This window comes from Dufourea novaeangliae, unplaced genomic scaffold (genome assembly GCF_001272555.1).
Source record: "Dufourea novaeangliae isolate 0120121106 unplaced genomic scaffold, ASM127255v1 scaffold56, whole genome shotgun sequence".
NCBI classification, from domain to species: domain Eukaryota; kingdom Metazoa; phylum Arthropoda; class Insecta; order Hymenoptera; family Halictidae; genus Dufourea; species Dufourea novaeangliae.
In genome coordinates this window covers 3,896,355-3,920,311 of record NW_015373942.1, presented here as the reverse complement: position 1 = coordinate 3,920,311, position 23,957 = coordinate 3,896,355, and the positions used below count along the sequence as shown (strand labels likewise).

General features: G+C 39.5%; 1 protein-coding gene across 2 annotated transcripts in view; it reads left to right on the top strand.

Annotated features, from left to right (window-relative positions):
- LOC107185907 (ubiquitin-conjugating enzyme E2 H) overlaps window positions 1-23,951 on the top strand; it is a 59,414-nt gene extending 35,463 nt beyond the window's left edge. The window contains exons 3-6 of one of the 2 annotated variants that reach the window (XR_001516172.1): window positions 20,571-20,738; window positions 20,892-21,020; window positions 21,803-22,790; window positions 23,470-23,951. Coding sequence is in view for 1 of the 2 variants with exons in the window: in XM_015573683.1 (XP_015429169.1) it covers window positions 20,571-20,738; window positions 20,892-21,020; window positions 21,803-21,939 (434 nt within the window). In the remaining variant the exon portion in view is untranslated. Of the gene's footprint in view, window positions 1-20,570; window positions 20,739-20,891; window positions 21,021-21,802; window positions 22,909-23,469 lie in introns of those variants that run through there. The other variant, XM_015573683.1, reaches the window with a different exon arrangement.
- The last annotated feature ends 6 nt before the right edge of the window (window positions 23,952-23,957 follow it).

The following is a 23,957-nucleotide window of genomic DNA, read 5'->3' as shown; positions in this document are numbered from 1 at the left end:
TTTTACCATTGTGTCAGTTTGACACCAAGGGAGAAATTAAATTGGAACAATGGGGAACTGATTAGAGTTAATGAAATTTCAAGGACACTGGTGGTTTTTTAAACGGAGTCCAATATTTATTTTCTATATCCTTTCAGAACATAAAAAACCATAAAATACTCTATAAGGATATAGCAAAAAGTAATGGGATTCCATTTAAAAAAAATTACCAGTAACCTTGAAATTTCATTAACCTTTATCAGTTATATTGTCCCAATTTAATTTCTTCCTCGGTGTCATATTGACAGAATGATAAAAATGAATAAAGTAAAAAGATAAATAGTTAATCTTAGAAATTTTTTTATTAAAAAAATTACCTTAAGAAAAAACATTTTTTTCACGATCACATGTGCCCATTCAAATAATGTAACTTTGTCTTGTGGACGTTGTTCGTACAAATATAATAAATGCATCCATATTATTGTAACGTAAATCGATGTAACACCAAATAAGCGATACGTTCAATTTTTTCAGATTTTTTATTTAGACCACTTTCATAATTACCAACGCATTTAGGTGGCTCATCCTGTATACGTGACCAGTAATCGGATGAATGGATGAGATATTACACGATTCATGAGCTGGGGTCATCAGTCTCCATTGTTTTTACACGCTCCGATGGAATCTGGTTTGCAGAAACGCCACGAAACTCCCCTGATTCTGCCTTCCTAGGTGTACGTACCGTGTCATTTTCATTTTCGTTGTTTTTGTCGTGGATTTAATTTGCGTCGGCCTCCGCGTCGCGTACAGTTATCGTGGGGGTTGCATTCTAACCGCCGCCGTTTCCACCAGCTCCTTTTTGAACCGACGCTTTTGCGCCCCGAAAACGTCCAGGCTGAATTCCTTTTTCCTCTATTTCGTTAAGCCACCGTTAATTCTTTGTTTCACTTTATGTTTTCATTCTCTCTTGACGTCGGAGCGACTCCAATGAAAATGCTAAGTCTCGAGGGCCCAGGGAATGTGCGTGGATATATAGTAGAACTTTCTGTATCCGAACCGTCTGTTATTTGAAGGGAGTGTCTCCTAGCAACAGATACCTTCCCTGTTGAAAATACAGTGGGTAACAAAAGTATTCGCATACCCTTTAAAGCAGGATAATTTTTTGAAAATTAGTCAAAGTGACTTGAGTTCTTTTGTGAAGTAACGGACATTTGTTTACTAAATGATGTGTAAAAAAAATTTGAAAAAGTTCCAATTGGTCGGTTTTCAATGAAAGTTTCAGTATGTATATAAGTAATATAAATCTTTGATATGTATTTATTAAATTTTCATTATAGCATCAGATTAACAAGATGTAAAAAGCGACCTTTACTATTTTCTTCGCGATTTCGACCAATTACAACGTTTTCAAATTTTTGTTTACATTTCATTTAGTACTCTAATGTTCCTAACTTTACAAAAGAACTCAAGTGACTTCGACCAATTTTACAAAAATTGTTCTATTTTAAAGGGTGTGCGAATACTTTTGTTGTTGACTGTGTCTAGTGCTTATGTGCAATGCGTAATTTCTTCCGTTCGATCGAATTTTAAGCAGTTATTTATGTTGAAAACTTTCTGTAATTTAGTAGATCAGAGATTTTGGGAATTTTTGACGTGAACGATTGTTTGAAATTTATGGGGAATTATCAGACGAGGGTAACACGACGATTTTTTTATGAATTTGGAACGTGATATCGTGATTTGAAGAACAGCCGATACGTGTTTTTTCATATCTGCTGGTATCCATATTTAGGGGATGAAAACAGCACTCAGAGTTGAGGGTGAAAATACATTTCCTTCGATATTCTGTACACTGTTCAGTCTAAAAAAACTGTGAAATAGAACTACAGTTTGTAATAAAATCATATTTTTTAACGACCCGGTATTTTGAAGGATGGTGTGCGTAGTCACTTTTATCATTGGAGGAAAAACGATACCGTTTTAACAACTTTGAAGAATATTACATAGTAACTATTCCATCTGATAATGTAATCTAAACCGGTTTACGAAGGACTTTCTACAGCTTCTCCAATGTTTCGTGGAACAACTCGAATTGTAATCTACATTAGAATTAAAATGTGTTCAACGTAAATTGAAGAAATCAAAGATACGGTTTTCGGGCGAAAAATTCCATTACACAATAATGTTTATTTTAATCAACTTTCGACTAGTATTGCGAACACGGTTTAACTGTATCGAGTGTTTACTTCTCTGATAAGGACGATAGAGGTCTCGAACGACACAGACCGAATTTTTCTGACGGATGTTCATAAGAAAAAACAATTAACCCTTGTGCACCGTTCGGATCAATTTCATACAGAGCCAATATTTTGATTCTTATTAATATTTTTTATTATAGAAATTTGTATATTAATTTAACACAAATAGCTTACATGCAGAATAATATAATCTAGGCAAATATATTTCCCTAACACTAAAACTATCGACAATAAATGTATATATTCGTATCGGTTCGATTAACATGACAAACTTTTAAAAATATTCGAATTTATAAATTAACTAATTTCTTCATTTTCATATTACAATGGAAGTAGTGAAAGATCTGAGAACATGTATTCTCGTAACATTTTAATCATCGTTATAAAAGTATGCTAACCAGCTATTTTTACGACTTTGGTAGTTCCAGCATTAATTCAATTTTAATTCAAGTTAATTAGACAGTACAAGACTAGGTTGTCGGAATGTGACGGCATCTTCTCCGCGATAAATACATATGTATTCAGTTTCAGCGTTCGCTTTTCATGCCTATAAACGTATAATTTCTACCAAGACGAAGTTCCAGAGACCTTCCCGTAAGACAGAAAGCGAGACACCAATCTTCGTTTCGTAATTAAATTTCCATTGTCGAACATTGCAAATGTAAGTTGTTTCCGGCCCAAACAACGTGGAGTCACGTTCACCCCGGAGCGTTATTATTTGCGCGGGGCATTAACGCAACGAGCGCATCGAAAACAGCCATAAAATGTCGAACCGGAAATTGCGGTCATAAATGTTTTCTTAGTATACAATGACGGCTTTTCATCACGTTTGTACGATCTTATTACCTCTTATCGAAAGATGGTATCGTCTATCTTCCAGTAGCGCACGACATTGTTTTCAATAAAAAAAAAAAATTTTTTAAAAAATGGCTGATAGTGTCGTCGAAGCAAAATATTCACTTTTTCGAAAGATTCGCGAGCACGCTGTTTTCTCGTCATTCGCGTATGATTAATGTTATTCTCGCTTATTTTAATAGAAAATTGGTCAGCGTATTAGACGAGAGAGTTCTGTGTACTTTGTAAGCTGTTTAGATTTGACTCATCGTTGTTTCCAGGCAAGTATTCTTTCTATTAGCGCCAAGGACGTTTATTTATATGGATGTAGGGAAACGTTTGTGTCACGTAACCGTCGTTGTATGTTAATGCAAGTGAGTTCAAAAATCTTTTATCGTTTCTGTACGGAGTTTAATTAGTACTCGAAACAAGGCTTTGCTTGTAAACATTCAATTTGAACGACGGAAGAATCGCAATTCGTATTGTTTATACACGGAGACTTGATGCGTTGAAATTTTGTTTACAAACATATCATGTGATTCACTTGCGCCGGTGAAATAATAAAACAGTAAGAAGAATAACAGAGTAACAGTAGGAATATCACTGTCGAGATAATAATTATTTTGAGTCAGTAATTTGCATCTTATACTGAGTAGTATAATAATGCCCATCATTAGTGTCTTGAAATGGCTCATCGAAGTTTCTGTTTCATCTGAAGTCCATAGAATACTTAACACATTGACTGCCACGTCACCTAGTTTTTAATTCACGTAATATTACGTAAGTGAAATTTAAATAGACTGCAGATATTTACACATTTATATCGTCCCTTAACCTGAAAAATACATTAAAATGAAGATTTTTATAAAGTTTAATACTATTCATGTCTTATTATTAACGTAGCAAAGCCTCTAATATAAAAGTCAAAAGTTTGTCCCATTTCAATTCTCAGATACCAGTATCTGAAATTGTCAATTTCCATAAACTTCCACAGTCTAGTGATAAATCAACCTTTATAAGTTCCTGTTTCATTAAAAAACCTTATTTAGACATTATTAGACCTCTTATAGATATTCGTTTAACAGTCAACACGTTAACAAAGTATGTAAACAAAATCTCCGTTCGAGTCCAGTTTCTGTAAATTCGGTCCACGAAAACATGTGTGTCATTTGCGTAAGCATCCCATTATCGACATTATCGAACCGTTGCAGTAATTGCGAGCGATTAATTTTAATCGAACGATACGGCCATAACCCTCGATCAATTCGTTCGCAATTAAGGGAGGAGGAACAGGGGAGAATATACATATGTATATAATTAACGGAGATTCCATTGGCAAAGGCGAATGGGATCGTCGACGCTGATGCGTGGCCCTCTCTCTCTCTTGCCTCGCTTTTCGTGGGGGAAACGGAACGGACAAACGGGAGGTAATTACTGTTAAGAGGAAAACAAGATAAAAATGGATAACGAAAATCCGATAAACAGTCGCGAGCAACGACGATGACGACCCGTCTCCGTTATTAGCTGGGAAACGTGTGTAAAAGAATTTTTTTGTTCCTTTCCGTGGATGCGTCTAAATTGCTACGTTCCCAGCTGACCCGGTTTCCACGCAGAAGCTGACAGCTTCAAGCTGCAAATTATTTTGTGCATAAGGGACCCCACTCGTAATTCCATAGAGGCGAGCGTGATACGTGTACGCAGAGTGAAACCGTTGTAAGGTGGTCACGAAGGTGTGAAATGTGAACGGATCGTACCTTACGGCGCACAATGGTCCCTTTTCTCGAAAAGCTGGCCCAAATGAATTTTTTAAAATAAGTAGCAACTTGTTTCTAGTATGACACATTTAATGTATACATACCAGTGTAACAAATTTCGCAGAGAAACGCCCCGAACTTTCTGGACGACCGATACGTACCGATACTTACCAATTCGCCAGATCAAACGATTCTTCGTCCAGTAGTATAGTAACGAATTTTCCGACCAACCCAAGAAAATCCACCCTATAAAAGTGTCCCACAGTTTTATTAACGTCCTGTACATCCAACGAAGGATTAAATTCGTCATGTTAACGAGATTTCGCTTCATCATGGTCGCCTCTACTCGCGACGAATTGCTGCTCGGAAACTCCAGCGGTGGCCCCCGGGCATCAGCTCGCGAACGGATATTCGAACCACCGGGCTCTCCGCATTGTCGTCGTGCATCGCGATGAAAAGCTGCCCCCTAGATATTAAAATTGTATTACGTCTGCGCGGTGAAAGACGACGAGGAGAACCCGTTCCTACGACTCTAGCAAACCATACATATATAGGGTGTCCCAAAATAGCTTCGACTCCCGGAAATTAGGGGTTCTTAGGATGATTTGAAACAACTTTTTAACGAAAAACACCGACCAATCAGAGTGCGAGTCTGCCGGCCGAGTTCTGATTGGTCGGTGTTTTTCGTTAATATCTCGTCAACAAAGCCTCGGATAAGATTTTCGTTAAGGAAAAAGTTGTTTCAAATCATCCCAGGAACCCTTAATTTCCGGGAGTCGAAGCTATTTTGAGACACCCTGTATAGCAGCACGTGGTTATCGCCGTTTCGCAAAATACGAGTGGCACCGTCCGCTTTCGAGAACCTCCGGCTAACCAGCCCTGCAGGGATCGCGTTCCCCGCCTCATAAATCTTGACCGCTTCCACTGCACCGGCTACAACAATCGCGTCCAATGAGATCTCCGGGCCACCTTGGTCAATAGGGAGACCCTGGAGAGAGAGAGGAGGACTCTTTCGGGTGAAATTGGAGGCTGGGCTCGGGCATAGTGTTGGCGGATGGTGTACACTTCGTGTTGGAGGATGTCGGGGATTAATAGAAGACGATGACGTGTATCGATTCCTGCGGAAGTAAATCTGTAATACTGGATTAGTGGTTTGGTTTCTGTGCGAGGTTCATCGTAAGAGAGTTTGGTAAAGATCTTTCGCTGGGATTTTAGAGGTGAGCTGACTGTCAGCTGTCGTTGACGATGTTATTAATAACTAGATTGCGAATTTTATGCATTTATAGCTGATAGGGTTCTGTCAACTGCAGTGAATGACAAAACTTTTATCAGACACAACGTGTTCTGTAATCTATTCTTAATCGAATAAGATAGTTAATAGAAGAATAGAACACTCTTACAGTTGCTCTTGTCTTTGTGAATTACTCCAAGAAATGTTATTCAGCGTAACAATCAGCTGTATATTTAATAAATTTTAGAAGAAAAATGATGTTAGTAGAGCAAGTTACAATTAGTTATATTCATCTAATATCGAAATTGATACTCAATGAGATACGAATGTTTGGGCTATTTATGGTAATTGTGAGCCTTAAATGTGAGGGAAACAATCGGTCTGCTTTGGAAGAGGAATATTTTTGAGTTATTTACTTTTTCAAGCATATATCGATAGTCCGTGAACAATTCGACATTCATTGAATTGCAGTTTAGTGTAAAACAATGAGAAATCGTGACAACAATGTTGAAATGATCCTTTGCGGATGATGAACCCATATATCCGTTTGGCAAAAACAGTCATCGTGTCTGATGCACACATGTGTATACATATACGCGTTTGGCAAGCCTTTCTTCTTTTCTGAGAATTATCATCGAGAACAGTGCAAGTCTGATTTACTTGATTCATGAGCATATCGCCATTATTTAGACAGATATGGTACAGGGGAAAGTACCCTGGCCATTTCGGTCGTTAGCACAGTAACGGATCCCCACTCCACATAGTGTTTAACTTCCGAGTATTCTACCTGTAAAGCATTAACGAGCAACAAAATCATCTGCAACATTAACGTTATTCTGTATACTGCGGTAAGGGTCTATCTTGCTAGTCAATTCTTTAATTCTAATAATTATAGTAGAACAAAAGTTCGTACAAACACTTTATTACTGTTTCTACAATCATTTTTTACATCTCTAACAATTGAGTCCATTAAGGCGTTAATCGTTTAAGTCAGTTTTTGATGAATTTTAGTTAACTTCACAGGAAGATAACCCTAACTTCAATTTATCTTGCGTTGAAATAATGACTGTCAAGCTTCACTAATAATTCAATAGGGGTGTTCTGTATATCACTTCAATACGAATTGATAATAATCTATATCAATATAATTATCTGACTATACTCAGTACAATGATAATAATGATCAAATACTCAATTACCACGTCATTATACACATAATGGTCATTAGCCTGCGGATCTTTACGCAAATTCACAATTTCATGCATTAATTTATATACATAGCTGGGCATTATACAGATATTGCATTCCCCGAAATGCGTTATTATATCTACAACATACAAATATTATTAAATTATATCAGTGCCTTCCATTTTACAACGTTTTGCATATTAAAAAATTCTATAAAGCCATACCCATCCACAATCTATCGATCATACTCGTTACAATCTGTAAAAATTGTAATATATAACTATATCAATTCAAGGTGTTTCGCAAGATTTCGTTTTCAAACCGGATAATATTCGAAAATCCTATTTTTTAACTTGCACCACTAATGCTTTCGAGGATTAAAACAGTAAAAAAAAAAAAAAACTTTGTCGTGTTCCAGTAAACCATTCGAGGATTTACCTACCAACTCTGAAAGCCTCGACAATACGGTGTTCCACAGAAAACTCACCCCAGCGTTCGCCACCCCCACCATCCCTCCCCTAAAAGCAGACCCTCGACTAGATAATAGAGTCAAGTACACGTCAACCGAAACTACGGGTTCAAACGTCGTGTTCCGCAAGCTCAAACTATGCTCAAACGCACCGGAACTTCCCTCCGACACGGTGTTCGCGTTAATTTCACGAAAAGTTCATTCGTTGTCCAGCGTTCTTCCGGCATTGTTCCCCGGGGATTTGTTTTCGTGGCCGGATCGACGCGCCGCGGAGCGTGGTCGCGTCGAATCCCAGAAATGGAAAATTAATGCGTGGCCCAGCTCGCGTCGCCGCGGTTGCTGGGAAAGCGGCGCGCGGGAACGACGAAAAACTGGGTCACTGGGCCGAGCGTTCGTGGGGGAGGGGGGGGGGGAGAGAGACAGAAAGAGAGAAGCTTCGTATCGAACAGCATCTGCATCCTTTGGTGTACATGCAGCGCTCTGGTGTCTTTTATGCTGGATCATTGCGAAGGGTGAAATACCTTGAGCATCCACGGAGGGCGCAAAACGAGAAAAAGGGGTGGAATGGAAGGGGGATGGGGGGTTGAGAAAAAGCGTGTGGTACCGTTGTCGACGGTAATGTCGCCTCGACGAGTGCTTGCTAGGGAGCACGGGGGGACTGTAATTGAGGACTGGGGTGGAAATTCGCAACTGGAACGCAATGAAAGTGAAGAGGGAGAGAGAGGGAGAGCATGACGACAGTCGACAGAAAGCTACGCGGTTTCTTGCTCTAATCACGTCTTCCGCTGTAACTGTCGTTTCTGAAGGATCAGACCTACGTAACTGAATTGCGGGCTGAGAAGACGATGGCGTCTACGCATTTCTGGTTCTAGTTACATTTTATGTTATTAGCGTCGTTCCCATTTCGGGGAAAGATTCGATTTTCTAGAATCCTTGTTTCCACGGATTCTGTCTGTAGAAGCTTGATAATACGACACGGGGTTGCTGGGGGCTCTCGGAAAAATAGAAATGATGAGAACATGGGGATGGGAATAAAATGCTACGCGTTTCTTGCTGTAATCACGTCTTCTGCTGTTACTGTATTTTCTGGAGGATTGGGCTAACTGGATTGTTGGCTGAGAGGACGATGGGCGACTAGATGCTACAATTTTCTGATTCTGGTTACATTTTATGTTATTAGCGTTTTTCCCATTTTAGGGGAAAATGGTATTCTGTTGAATCCTTAAATCCTTGACTGTATCTGTAGAATGTTATTGGTAGGATATGGCGTTGGTAGAAGTTAGCAAAAGAATTGAAACGAGACTAACATCTCGTCGACAGCTGAATGTTATAAATTACCAGTCGTAATCACTTCTTCTACGGTTGGAGTTTCCTTTGAAGTCTCATATAACTGGATAGTCATCTGATAAGGACTTAACGATGGAGCCAGGAGGCTACAAATCTCTTGTTGGAATTACATTTTCTGTTAATTTGTCCTCTATTTTGGGTTAGGAAGATGGTATTCCATAAGATTCTTAATTTCTAATTGCCAACAACTACGTATGTCTTCTACTAAGTCTTCTATGATTGAGTTCTAAAGAACTTATCAGTGACGTTTAATGTCTTCTACATTTTGAACAGGAGTTGGTATGCTGCAATACCCTTCATTCTACAAGATCAATGTGGGAGCTCCATAACAGCGAAATGGCGTTGTTAGAAATTCTCAGTAAAGCTGAATCAAGGGAACATGGTGACGTCTGAATGCCTGTACATTTGTTCCAATTATATTTTCTGCTCCTGGTGTCTTTTCTGGAAGCTCACGGATACTGCAATTAAGGGCAGGGTTGAAAATCTACAGCTGAAACGCGATGGAAGCGAAATGGTCGATGGTGCTTTGGATGGTATACGCCTTTCACGTGTAGCTACTACTTCTGGTGTCTTTGCTGGAAGACTGGAAGTATACCGTAATTCAAGGCGAAGAGGAAATTGACAAGTGTGACGTGATGAAAATGAAGCGAAAGGAATATAGAGGCGATTGTCTGAATGGTACGCATTTCTGAATGCCGTTTGTTATGTTTTCTATTATTGGTGCCCCTTTGTGTTTCGAGTAGAATCCAACATTGTATAACTTTAATTATACGGGGTAGATGTCCGTAGAGACCTACTAATAGCGAAATGTTGTCACTGTAAGCTTGGAGATATTATAATTGAGGAAGGGGATGAAATTCACAATGCGAGAGAAAATAGCTACTGCGACTGAATGGTACCACATTTCGTGTCAGAACATCTTATTGCATACGTTTACTATATATGTACCTTCTTAGTATGTATGTATTATTTTATTTTGAATATCCGAACATTCTTGATAATATATTGTAACCACGAATAGAGCAAGTATTCGTATCTGGGATATGTTAAAAATAAATTTTGTGTGGTTAGTACATGTTAGACATTGGAAACCTAATACCTAATAACGAATTTGCGTCAGTGGAAATTCTCCTTCAATATGGGTGGTATACGATTTTTTTTACGTATACTCGTTACTATGTTGATATCTCTAGTGATCTGGTAATTGCAAAATGATATTGTACCCAACGTTCAGCTGTCGCAATTGGAAAGAAGATGAAAATAAAAAATTGACACACAACGGGGGAAAAAGGGTTTAAAGGTGATAGCTAGAATAGTACACTTTATTGCTGCTATTTCACGACTGGGAAAACAACATAAATAGTTAACGCGCAATCGTCGAGAACACAGCACCAATAGTGTCCAATGAGACTGACAATTTCAGGGCCAATACATGCCAACCATACAATCTGAGCAATTTTCCTGAACGTCTATACACACTAACAGCAATTAACGGGGTTATGCACGAATAGCGATAAAAAATTAATAGCAACCAAATTAGCATTTGCTGTTTCATGTGGAGAACGGTTCGTAATACTACGCGTTTAGCAAGAAGTTCCTTGGAAGAGATTATCTACTCCTATATGAAATCCTACGGAGGGATCGTATGGAAAGGGAACCGAATTGACTAGGGTTGAAGGGGTTATCGTCTGACGTGGTAACCCACTTAGTTAAAACTCCGATGGGTACGGATTGGTTGCCATTGTTTCAAAAAGGGGACACAATAGGAAAAGCGGTCTGCGTCACTTTGGACCATGGGCAAGCACGAAACAGATATAACAGATTTTACGACTGGTGCTACTACACTTTCAGTGAATTAACTTTTTTCTACAAAAAGTTGAAACATGAAACATGAAAAAGTTCTCCAAGTGAAATGCATATTGGAAACGAAAAAGCTACAATATTTTTCATTTCAAGCACTAATATTGGTGTTGAATATTTAACTTTCTTAATATTCAGTTCTCAGAATATGAAACGTTCAAGTAGTTAACACAGACCAAAGTTCCAAGTGAGTGGTATTACGACTTTAAAAGCCTGCAATTAGTCGATTCGCCGGTCTCAAGAACCTTCCAGACCCTGAAGCGTTTCAATCAAACACCTTTTTGGTATATATTTATTAAAAATCGTAATTCGCAACTTTATAACATTTGTTTTTGGTGAACGGCATTGAATCAACGATGCGAGCACTCGGATTGTGGAATTTAAATCCCGACAGGCCGATGTTCATAAAACCGATCATTGCTACGCGACGCGTAAAATGTTATCATTAATGATCAAAAAGCCGGAGCTGCCAATTCCTGTGAAATTTCGAGATTTGTATAACGAGAGACACGGTATTTCGCGACATGCTGGGAAATCCGAAGCTGCGAGGGTAATGAGTAACGCCTATCGTCGATCGATCAGCGTAACTGAAGTCAACCACTTCCTGTTTCCGTTCGATTGAACCGTAATCGACCGTAGGATTATCTCCTATTCATTTGATAACTGTACTCTACCCTTTCAAGTTGCCTTTCCCCATTCGATCTCGAAGAATATTTCCTCGACTACGTAACATTGTATATTTGTCTGGTAGTAATGGGTATTCGAACTGTTCGAACATGTTTGGATTCTTAACGAGATGTTTGGACAGTTTAAACAGAGTTTGGTCGTGGCCAGGCGATCAGACACTTCGAACGTTCGATTTGTTTGAAAAGTATTTGGTCGTGGCGAGGCGATCAAACAATTCAAACGTTCGAAATGTTCAAGACATTTGAAGTGTTTGAGAAGTCTTTGGTCCTGGCGACGGTACCAAACAATTCAAACATTCCAACTTGTTCGAAACATTTGAAGTGATTGAAAAATGGTTTGGTCGTCTAGCCACGGTCAAACTCTGTTTGCACTGTTTGAACTTCTCACGATTGGAAAAAGTCTAACCATTATTAGACTTGTTTGTTTACGGATCTATCACTACTTGTCGGTCCCTTACGATTAATCCACGCATCCCAATAATTCGGTCACCAACGAACACAGTCACCGTATTATACTGGTATTTCAAAGTATTGCACCCATACTAAGTTCATCGGAATCTGCAGAATTTATAGGTTTAGAATAATATATGTCTAACTCGCGATGAGAATAAAGTACTAATGATAAGTAGTGATAAATATAAGAACAAAACAATAGCTGTCAAGTCAAGGTTAATAAAATTTAATCAATTTGCTATGCATTTTATAGTATGTATGCGATACATTGGATACCAGTGTATTTGTAAGATTTCATTACGGGTCATAATTCACCCAGACACCGGCTTCAATGGTCCATCACCCAAGGAGTCAAGTAATCGTATCAGATCTCTGTTCACGATTCACTCGCGACGATCAAGATCAAACGAGAATACATAGCACCGCAACCGTGCGATTGCACACGAGCGTTTCGTTTTCACGGCACACTCGAGGCCCTCGCGAGAATTATGAAATCGCACGATCGAATTATCCAGATAAGTTTAATTGAAATGAACGGGGTCGTTTTGAGAAATTACCAAAATCGACGGGATTTAAAACGAGCCCGTAGAACGCCGGGTGGTGGTCGCTTTGTTACGTTCAGTTTTTAACGGTGAACCGAACAGTTTGCGGCCACTCGATCGTTCCGCGATTACCAACTCCGATGAAACGGTCGATGAGTTGGCCGCGATTAAATGAAAATGGTTACATTTACTTTCGTGTCTCGAATGGCTCGTTCCTTCGAATCGAGTCTTTTTAGAACCGACCAGTCTTAACCGTTAACCCACTGACGACCCTGAGTTTTAAGTTTCTTCGCTTAAGTATCGCTGTGTTTCAATAGTATAGTTATAAATAGATTATTTAGAAATCTAATAACGAGAAATGTTAACCTAATGAAGACAAATTATTATTTTTCCTAAGCAACCTGTACAATTTAGAAAAAATGAATATTTCAAAAAGTAGTGCCAAAAAATGGCAGATAAGCCATGTGGCGTTTTAATAACCAACCTGAATGTTATTCTTCATCATCGGTTTTGGAAATAGTGTGCCACTTACTATCAATTGAAGGTAAAGTAAACGTTGACTGCCACAGTGAAAAAGGCCGTATGTATCCGTATGTATACATTATTTCGTTTCTGAAGTCATAAATCGTCGAAAATTCACGTTTAATTAATGGAGACTGTTGGTCTTATTTTAAATTATACTGCAATATTACTTTTACGCAAAAATTTTATAACGGTTTTTAAATAATCTAGCCTATTTACAATACATCTGTCGTTTGTATGTAGGTGACGTTGCAGTCAAAATGTTTGCTCATCATAAAGAAGGTGTACAAAATTTGTTTGTGGTAAAAATTTCCAAAGTATTTCAGAAATTTTTTAATAATAAATCGACTAATTAATTAAATGCAATGCTCTAAGTGTCCGCATTTCCACTCATCATTTGTACCAATTTCTACTCACATAACACGAGTAAATGGTCAAATAATTCATAATAAATTTTTCACAGCTATAGTACAAACATGACATTTATAATAATAAACGAAATATGAACTGAATATATGCCATGCGTAGAAATTGGGATACTTACCTCACTCAAACTTTGGAGATTTCAGAATTCTTCAGTAGGTCGTGATAACGAAATGAACATTCTACTTATCTCCGAGACGAGTGGTCCGTATAGTTAAGGGTTAATTCACGCGTTCAATTGACGAATGAATGAGTCACACGATCTTCGATATCGATCGACGTATTTGTTCTTGCTTGGGATTATTTGTCTTAAGTTCGTTAAACTATTTTCATATTCACTGATTTGCAGACTGGAAAATACATGTATCCCACGCTGATACAGGGGACACGTGTTACAGCGGGAATAACACGCGTCGAACAAATTTGTTTCGAAAAAGGAAAAACGTGTTTTCTCGTGTTCGTTTTTGGTTGTATCGAGCCCTCGTAATTGTCTTTATTAAACGCGCCGTGACGTGCCCGCGTTGGCTTGGTGATTCCACGTTAATTTGATTCGCTCGGGATCCATGGAACTTCTATGGAATTTTGTAACAATATGGGCGGGCTTTGTGCCCTGGTAATTTATTTCGTTTTGTTTCCCTTTGTCGAGCACGCGTTTATACGTTGTCGCTCGGAAAAGTTATTAGAACATGGTTTCGCTTGTTGGAAACATTTCCGTGTGTTGGATTATTCTGGGGATTATTTATGCTTGGAACATGTGTTTTTTACTCGAAGTTATCTCTGTGGAGTTTTAGTATGCAATTCGTCTGATAAAATGTAACCCACCTGTTTTACTCATTCCAAAACTGACACGAATGTGCTTGGTTGTATATTGAACTTTTATACTGTGGATGTTTATGGTGGAACGTACTTTTAGTATATTTACGTATAGAGTAACTTAGGGATTCATGTTCTCCATGAAAAGGATTATTGATTTAAAAAATAGCATCAAGGGGCTATTGTCTATTTTCTACAATAGAAAAGAGTAAATTTCCATTTACTTTAACCTTCTAAAAAAGAAAAGAAAAATAGTACAAAAGACTAAACTTAATACACATTAGACAGCAGCAGTATCTAAGGGTGTCGTTCTGATCTTTAAACAGTCAATGAGATTAAATAATTCTTCGACAAATCTCGATTCATTCATAAAGAACATATATTTAATTATAAAAATTGAAATTTTCACTTTTATCGATTCAAAATGACGAAATACATTTTTTTTTTATCGTTTATTCGTTATTCGAAACTTTTTATCTACATATTGAATTTTTCCATCTCTGTTGTTCGCCACGTAACAAAACAACAATGCCGAAGAAACACAACAGTGAAGGAGGGAGGCAACGTTGAGTCAAGGTTCGTAGAATCGTGCAGCGGCTGGCTAGGAATTAACTCCGTCCGAGTTGCATTCCCGTAGCTCCGATTCGGTGTGGATATCGATACTTTCACCGTGAATCCGGCCGTCACTGTGTGTCCACGTGCGTGTACGCACAGGTGGGTCACGTTTCTCGCCTACGTCGCCTAATGACACGGTCTAGCGTGGTCCCGTCGTGTTGTGTGCACCTGTGGGTGTGCATACGTGTGCACGGTTACGCGTGTTCACGATGGCAAGTGTCGGTTCGCCGTGACGGCCGGAAAAACGAGGAGAACCGATGCTGAGGCCTGTGTTGTATTATACAATAGCGCCTGTTCTTGGTGTGTTCGCCTTCGCCGTGAATCGCGAGTTCGCCCTTTGACATCGATCCCCGTTCAACTCCTCGCGTTGCTTCGTTCCTATTCATATGGCGACGACAGGTCGATGCGAAATGGACACGCCAGATCAGTGTACTTTAGGTGATTCTTGCCGTCAATCGACTGGCAGAATATGGACAGAACGGCAAGAATCATATGGGAACATTTTGTATTCACGATACGGAGAACCTGAAATACAGACCCGACCAAAATTCTGGGACCAGGTCTGATAATTAGCTCTACAGAGAAAAATATTATTCTGCAAAAATACAAATAATAGGATAAAACTGATTGGAAATGATTTGTATACAGGGTGTCTTAGCTAACTTGATCAGCTCGAATAATGACTTAACGGTACACTTTATGGAAATTTTGAGGCGTGGAAATTAAATGGTATCAAGGGACACAGATTATAGGGTATGTGCTTTTTTTGTGGGTGGTGGCATTTTAGAGATTTCAAGGTCACGTTGATTTTTTTTTCACGGAATGATTTTTTGTACCATAGATCGATAGAGTACCAACAATTCTGAGTAATGATGTGTTGACCTTCACACGTTCTAAATCTAATAGTTAACGAGATATTTACAAAATAAGCACTGTATTGAAATCGCTGTACTGAAGTTGAGGGGCATCAGTTCGAGCACCTATAGCTTCCAGATAATAAGTACGTATTAAAAATTATTTTGTAAATATCTCGTTAACTATTAGGTTTAGAACGTACGAAGGTCGACACACTTTTACTCAGAATTGTTAATACTCTATCGATCTATGGTATAGAAAATAGGTTATTCCGTTAAAAAAATTAAAGGTGACCTTGAAATCTCTGAAATGCCTCCACCCACAAAAAAAGCACGTACCCTATAAGACGTGACCCTTGATGCCATTTAAGTTCCACGCCTCAAAATTTTCGTAAAGTGCACTGTTAAGTCATTATTCGAAGTGATCAAGTTAGTAACACTCTGTATATTGTGATTCCGTCATTGTTATTATATCGTAAGGGAATAATGAGTTACTGTTCCATGAATCATGAGCTCTGGTCCCATACTTTTGGCCGGTAGTGTATTTCCGTTGAGCGAATTCGCCTTATGATATCGATCCCCGGTGAGGTCCTCGTTTCTTCGATGTTTTTCGTACGGTGACGATAAGTTTATGCGACAGAGATACGCGAAACTAGTGTACTCCAGTCGATTTTCACCGCGAACTAATAATCATTGTATGAATTCAATGGCAAGAATCAGTTGGTCACACTGCGGTGGAAAAAATCTCGTTTGGTGAGTAAGCACATGAATCGTGACTTCGTTATTTAGCATGAATGTCCAGTGAATTTCTCGTTTCTTCAATTCTTTTCATACGACGATAGGTAAATACAAAAGAGATGGAAGAAACGATGAGTAACGATAGATACGTCTATGAACCGAACGGCAAGAATGATTTGGGCATACTATAGCGAGGAGAACCTGAAATATCTCCGTTGGTGAATGGTACGTGAAACGTCTCTGGACGGTTAGAACCTGAAATATACCCGTTTCTTTTTGTAAGACGAGATAATACGCAGGGAAAAGGATATGATGTTCGGTTTACTATTCGATCTGGTAACGAAATTCGACTCTCCCGACTGCTGCGCGTGTTTTTCACTCGAGCAAATAACTGCCATCAAACTGTTACTGCACCTGTCGAAGGTACGGTACGATGCTGGCGGAACGTTGCTGGCGGAACGTTGGTGTAATGATTTCTCAAGAGAACGCGGTTTACACTCGAAAGCGTGTCGTGTACAATTCAGATTTTTACAGTCGACGTGATGCAGGGTATGTAGCGAACCCGTAAAATTAGCCCCTCGAGAAGCGGCACCATTTGTGACGTAGGACCGAACGAAAACGTTGGGGATTGGGGTGGTGGTGCTCAGGCCTGTAAACGACATTCCAGGTTAGGGTTCAACATGATAAATGGAGAAAATTATATTTCTCAGTGAGATCTATGGGGGCTACATTAGAGTGGAATCATTTCATATGACCTTGAAGAAGCTTGGAGGCCTACACTTTTAAAATATCTTTGAAGAGGATCGATGGAGGTATGGAGAAGGTTCTTACAGTCACTGAAAAGAACTTTACCAGTTCACCTATGTCTTGGCCATTAACTATATCTTCTAAGACACTACACGTTTGACGTTACCAACTACCGATCATAGGTCTATAATATCAGACCACTGATGTCTTGGTAGGATCCGTAATATCAGACAACTGGTCCCTAACTATAGGTCTTCCTCCGACAGGGCTGAAGTTTCAGCGAAACGAATCAAGTGATTTGACTGTATCGCATTTTCCATTAGGTTTTGTAGATGAAACGTATTCATCCTAATCAACAATTTCCTTTGTGGGGAGAAGTATAACCGCGAAGTCAGCCTTTCTTACTTCAGTGACTCTAATTCCATGTTCCACCAAGAGTACATTTGTTTCATCGATTATAAATTATCACTCCTCTGATTCTTATAATTAAAGATTCTCTCTCTTTCTTACATGTGCCAAATAAAATTCCTCATTGATAATTCTGTCGTTTGCTGCGTTATTATCGTAATTTCGACTCAGATGGTCCGGAATGTATTTGCAGGCACATTATAACCGTTGCTCGGCTTGCATGTATCGAACCCCGAGGGCTTCTTTGGTTTCGATGCAATTACGGTACGATAGATTTCTCCGATTCGATGTTTATGCGGTATTAATTTAAGAGACGATTGACAGTTGTTAATACATTGGGTATGTTTATTAATTCATAGATCATCTGACCTGCAAAACGTGGTACAATATAGATTTTAGTAAAGTTTAGTGTCACTTAGGAAGCATTATTAATACTTTGAAACCTTGACTACAGGAAATGTGATTCTAATTCAGTATTTCAGGGTATTATCCGCGTACGTCAAATGAAAGAAAAATGTTCTATGACACTCAAGGAGGCATATTTCCTTAGATATCTTACAATCATTGACAAATCAAAATGTATGTCGAATCATGTAAAGAACATTCTACTCGTCGCAACGAATTGACCAACATTTTCCTGAACAGTGAGAATAAAATCAAACGACTGAAAACAGGAAAGTCTGTAGACCTATGGAAACCTGCATAATAAAATAGCGATATTTATGTATTATTTACAAGAAATGCTAATGATCGTTATCTTCACTCAGACTCATTTAACATTTTTCGAAACTGCTAGTTGCGCTGAGAAAAGACCAGCTATAGTTCGAAACGGGGAAAAAGAAATAGCCTACCGGTCAAAAATATGAGACCAGAGGTTATGATTGATGAAACAGCAACTCATTATTCTGTTACGATGTAATAAGAGTTATCGAATCGGTACATATCCGAATAATTTCCAATCAGTTTTAGCCCATTATCTTTATCAAATCTTTGTAGAATAATATTTTTTTATCAGACCTGATCCCATACTTTTGGCCAGTAATGTACTTCATTGAAACCGTGGTATTATATTTCAAAATCCGAAATCAACATTCCGTGTGCAGCTCTAATACCTCGTGACACGTCGATGTAGGTCGCTTATTATACAACAGTCGCTGATATTTCACGCGGCGAACGAAATGCGTTAAAAGCCCGGTATCTGCCGTCTTCCCCGAGGCTTGATTAGCCGCGATTTAATTCCGCTTAGACCAGTAATTCGATATCGTGTTTCCCTCGAGTTCCTTGTATACAGGTCGGCTAACAAACGGTGAACGTTCTCTCAAAACACATTGTCCATTCTCTTGGCTGTCTTCGAAGATTGCCAACAGTGATTTTAATGGAAAACTCTTGTGTCAGGGTTTTGTACAGAATAAATATTGCTCTCGCTCTTGTATGTCGTGCATCGTTCGCCTAGCGAAGTTTTCTATGCTACTGCGAACAATTTCTTGGAGATTCAGGGGAGGGAAATTGGATACAGACGAGCAGGGATAATAGTGGTACAGGGCGATTCAAAATAAATGTGTACGTTTTCGAGCCCCCTAATTTTTAATTAATCTTCGTATGAAGCCTTGTTCACTGTTGAATAAATTACTCCATTACTATTACTTGAATAAGACTTGGTCTGAGCTGAAATCGAATTAAGGAAATATAGTACTTACACGTCGCTTTATCGTTAAACTACTGTCGTTAATTTACAAGTTTCTCTCATGAAGAATATAAATAAAAATTAATGTTTGAGTTTGGGTCAAATTAACATCGAATAGTAGACGAGGTTTAAATAAAATAAGAGTCCTTAGTTCAGTGTTGATTGATCGGGAAATATAGAACGATTCAAAAGAAATCGAATTCTTTCAAAAGTGTCTTATTCAGTGATTGAACCTTTCCCTTTAGAAGTGTCAACTTTTAGGTCAGTATGTTACTTTTATATGAAACTTTATTCCAGTGTGTTTGGTCGATTAGTGGCCTAATACTTACAAACGGGAGTGTATTTTTGAAAGCCCCGAATTCCTTTCGATCGCCCAGTACTTTGTGGAATTTCGAATATCTCTTCGAAGTTTCCGTCCGCGCGGTCCCTAGCAACGCTCTCCACTCGAACGATTTCGAACAGTGTAATTTCGATGGCGTTCGGCTGTCGTTTTACCGTGGATGCCTAAGAACCGAACAACGGTCCTCGGTGTCGTAAGCAATTTGTATGGAACAAAAGCGTATCATCGGACCCGGAATTCGCATTGTTTGATATACTAGAAGACCCCTCCACCCCTGTGAAAGGAGAACGCTTTTAAAGTAAGCTTCGATCTAAAACCATCCCGTCTCCGCGAGAAAGAGAGACTTTGATGGATACCTCGGTGGACAATGGATTCAGCGACGGCGTTCCTTTTCCTTCGAACCTTCCTATTTGCTGTCCCTTTTCTCTGCGAGATAGAGGAACGCATTCCCTGGGGTTTTACCGTTCAACGTTCCAGTTTCCCGACGGATCTATTCGCGAGTTATGCCGTGGCCTCTGACTTTCCAACTCGCTGGAATTACTGTCGACAACTGTACCGGCAATTTCGATGATCGTACCTGAAATCGCTGCATCGATATTCCGTTTGCTTCGAAAACAAGCGGAACCACGCGGAATCTTTCTCCTGGATCGATCGACGATCCGATGATCGCTATCTTATCGTTCTCTTTCGTTGTTCTGAGTACACTCAGATCACCGATATTATTATTGTGAATATACATTTGTTTTGGATAACGGAAGAAAAAATATTATTTCGAAACGGTGTATCGTGTCCAGCGTTACTAAATATAGTTGTACCACGTTACAGCGCCTTACGAGGGTGGAATATGGAAGGTGAGGGTTCACTTGCCCGACCACTACCCCTTCAAATCTCCTTCGATCGGCTTTATGAACAAGGTGTACCACCCTAACATTGACGAGGTCTCAGGCACCGTGTGTCTAGACGTAATAAACCAAGCCTGGACTGCCCTTTACGGTACGTATTTATGAATTTTCATCGGCGCTTAATAGTCGTCTTCTATGTTGTTACGATAGTTACGTACAATTGATTTTACACGATGTTTTCGAAAATGATTTTGTGGCGTTCGGAAACGGTTCTATGGATTCAACGTATTCTTGTCTGTTACAGATTTATCGAATATATTCGAGTCTTTCCTGCCCCAACTGTTAACATATCCTAATCCAATTGATCCCTTAAATGGCGACGCTGCGGCCATGTATTTACATAAACCTGAGGAGTACAAGAAGAAAGTAGCAGGTGAGTTCGAATATGTGATACGACACTCTGTCAAAAACTGATACAGTTTCTTCAGTTTGGGTTGTAACATATGGAGTTGGACATTTTTATTAAATCAATTACTTCGATCAAATGAAAACGTTGTTTATTGAGATTTATAGGATCCAAAATTTCGGTTCAATAGGACCTTAGTTATTTCTTATAAAAGTGACGAGACGTATGGCCGTAGCTTAAGAATCGTCCCTCTTAACTAGTAATAAGTATGTTTATGTTAATTTTTCATCGAACATCTTGATTCGTTGACGGTAAAATTGAATATTTAACAGTACCAGCTATATCTAACTTGATGGCAAACAAGCTTTACTTGAACTGTAAAGAATTGACCTCGTGGCAAATAAACGGCCGATCGCTATACCTGAAGTGTCACAATTATACATATATACTTCCTACAGATGAATACAAAAACTGTACATTACAATTACAATTCCACAAGTGTTTATTACTAAAAAATTATTCGATTGATCGTGTAACTGTTCCACTACTGTTCTACCAAACTTTTGTATCCTTTATCTTTTTTTAATAATTATGCACATGTCTGTCTCTATCACTCGAAGATCCATCAATTTCATATGTTACAATCCATTGGGAACACCCTTTTCCGGCGTTCACGGTCCCTCCCGTCGATTACCGTACGACGAAGTATAGATTACCATTCGAAGGGGGGGGGGGGAAAGGAATGACGGTATTTCCACATAGAATATCATTAGCCAGGGGATGCAATTTCCGTGTTGATTTCTCGACAGATTACGTGAGGAAATACGCGACAGAGGAGGCGCTAAGGGACCAGGAGAACGGCGGCACCGGGAACGGGATGTCGTCCGACAGCGAGTCTTCGATGAGCGACTTCAGCGAGGACGAGGCGCAGGACATGGAGTTGTAACCAAATATTTTACCATCCATAACCATATCCTTAATCTCGATTCCCTGTAAACTCCGATCGCTCGTCCTACCAAATAGATGCTTACATTCGAACCTCCCGGACCTCACTATTATCGGTTTTTAGCCGCGTGTGGCACTCTCGTCACTTTGTTTCCAATAGAGAGACCATCCGGAATCACGTCCATCGTTGCTGTTTTATAAATCGCGAGGCGTGAAAGGAAACCAAAAAAAGAAAATAAGAAAAAAACGGTGATATGGGATACGTTTACAGCGAAAGAACGAAGGAACTACTACTAGAAAAAAAAAAAAAAGAGAAAGAAAAACAAATACAAAGGAAACGAAGTATATCATGTATATAAACGAGAAGGAGAGAATCGCTTTTGGAGTTCTCTTTACGCGATGATGGCGTATGCGCTTTGGTCGTCATCGTCGCCGTCGAGGATCAGAATCGTGTGAACGTCGACCTGGGGACGGGGACGCGACACTACTAATTACCGATCGAGAATCATTCTTATTACCGCTCTGTCGATCGACGCCCAGTCCGATATTACTTCAGATTCATTGATAAACGAATGATTCCGCGGGGTTTCAATGTCTACGGATGATTGGCGAACAATAGTGCCGCGAAACGGATGAGACGAATTTCCGTGGAAACACTTTTTCTTTATAATATATATTATGTATATATTCCTTGTTCGAAATGTTTCGCCCTCCTGGTTCTTTCCTTTCTTTTTTACCGATCATCGACACTGGTAGCCGTACACCAGAGATGGGCACATAACTCGAATACTGCCTAACGAATAGAGACACTGTCTACGGATGTCATTGTCACACGTTCATTCGGTCAAACAGGTACTTGAACAAGTGTTTTACACGTTCAAAATAATATATTCTTTTTTTTTTTATGTTTTTTTTCTTCATTATTATTATTTAAGATCAATTACTTCAGGAGTATTCGACGAGTAACAAGCAACCGATTTTTGTATGCTTCATTTACTGTTCGCAACTTTTAAGATAAGTGTGCTCGTCCCTACGGTATACGGGCTCTAATCAAAATGCGTACAAACGAAAGTCCCCATCCCGTTTGACTAATATCTATTTCTTACGGGATGGTCGCAATCATCCGAACCTGCGTCACGTCAGGATTCCGCGGCAACCGAAGCCGCAATCTCAGCTCAACTATCATTTCTAACGCGTTCGACTCCCTCGTGTTTCGAAAAATTCCTTGACAGAGAGTAACGACTCTTTTGGTAACTTCACACGAAGTGTAATCAGTACTCTGGCTCGACCGCGCAGAAAAACGCGTTTACTTTTCTATCGCCATTTATTTTTCAATTGTGTTTTCGAGCTCTTACATTCGAACCCACCCCCCCCTTTTTTGTCTCTTTTTCAAATTCACGGCAGAGAAACGAAACAAAAAAAAAAACACCGGAGAATGGGTATTAGGTCCGTCTCTCCCCCACCCCCATCGCTCCCCCTCACCCCACACGTTTGTTCTGCCATCAACCATCCCTGAACGTTTCCATCGTAGGGCGCAGCGGCGGGAAAAGGCGACAGTGTTGAGGACACTAACTTATCCACGGTATAAACGGCGACTGAGTTGCGACCATACGGTCGGGACGTCGCAACCGCAGTTGAAATCCGCACGTTTCGTCGGAAGGAGAACGATCGAAGACGCGGGTCAGTTTGAGACGACCGATCCGGCCGGCTGTCTCGGGAATTATCGAGTGTTCGCCCAGTTACGGGAAGAGGAGACGGGCGCATCGTTCACGGCGGACTCGCGCCAATATTCGGAGATGGACGTTGATTTAATTGACGCGGGAGGAAGTAGAAGCGATCTGGACGCCGCGACGGTTTAGTGTGTCGGATCCGTTCAAATCACTGGGATGAACACCATTTTTATTTTATACACTTCGTGAACAAAGGCCGTCCATATTGAACTGGATTAACAGGCGATTGAAAAATTTCACGGTCGGGACAAGAGCAATTGTTAAAAGTGATTCTTCTTGTTTTTTTTTT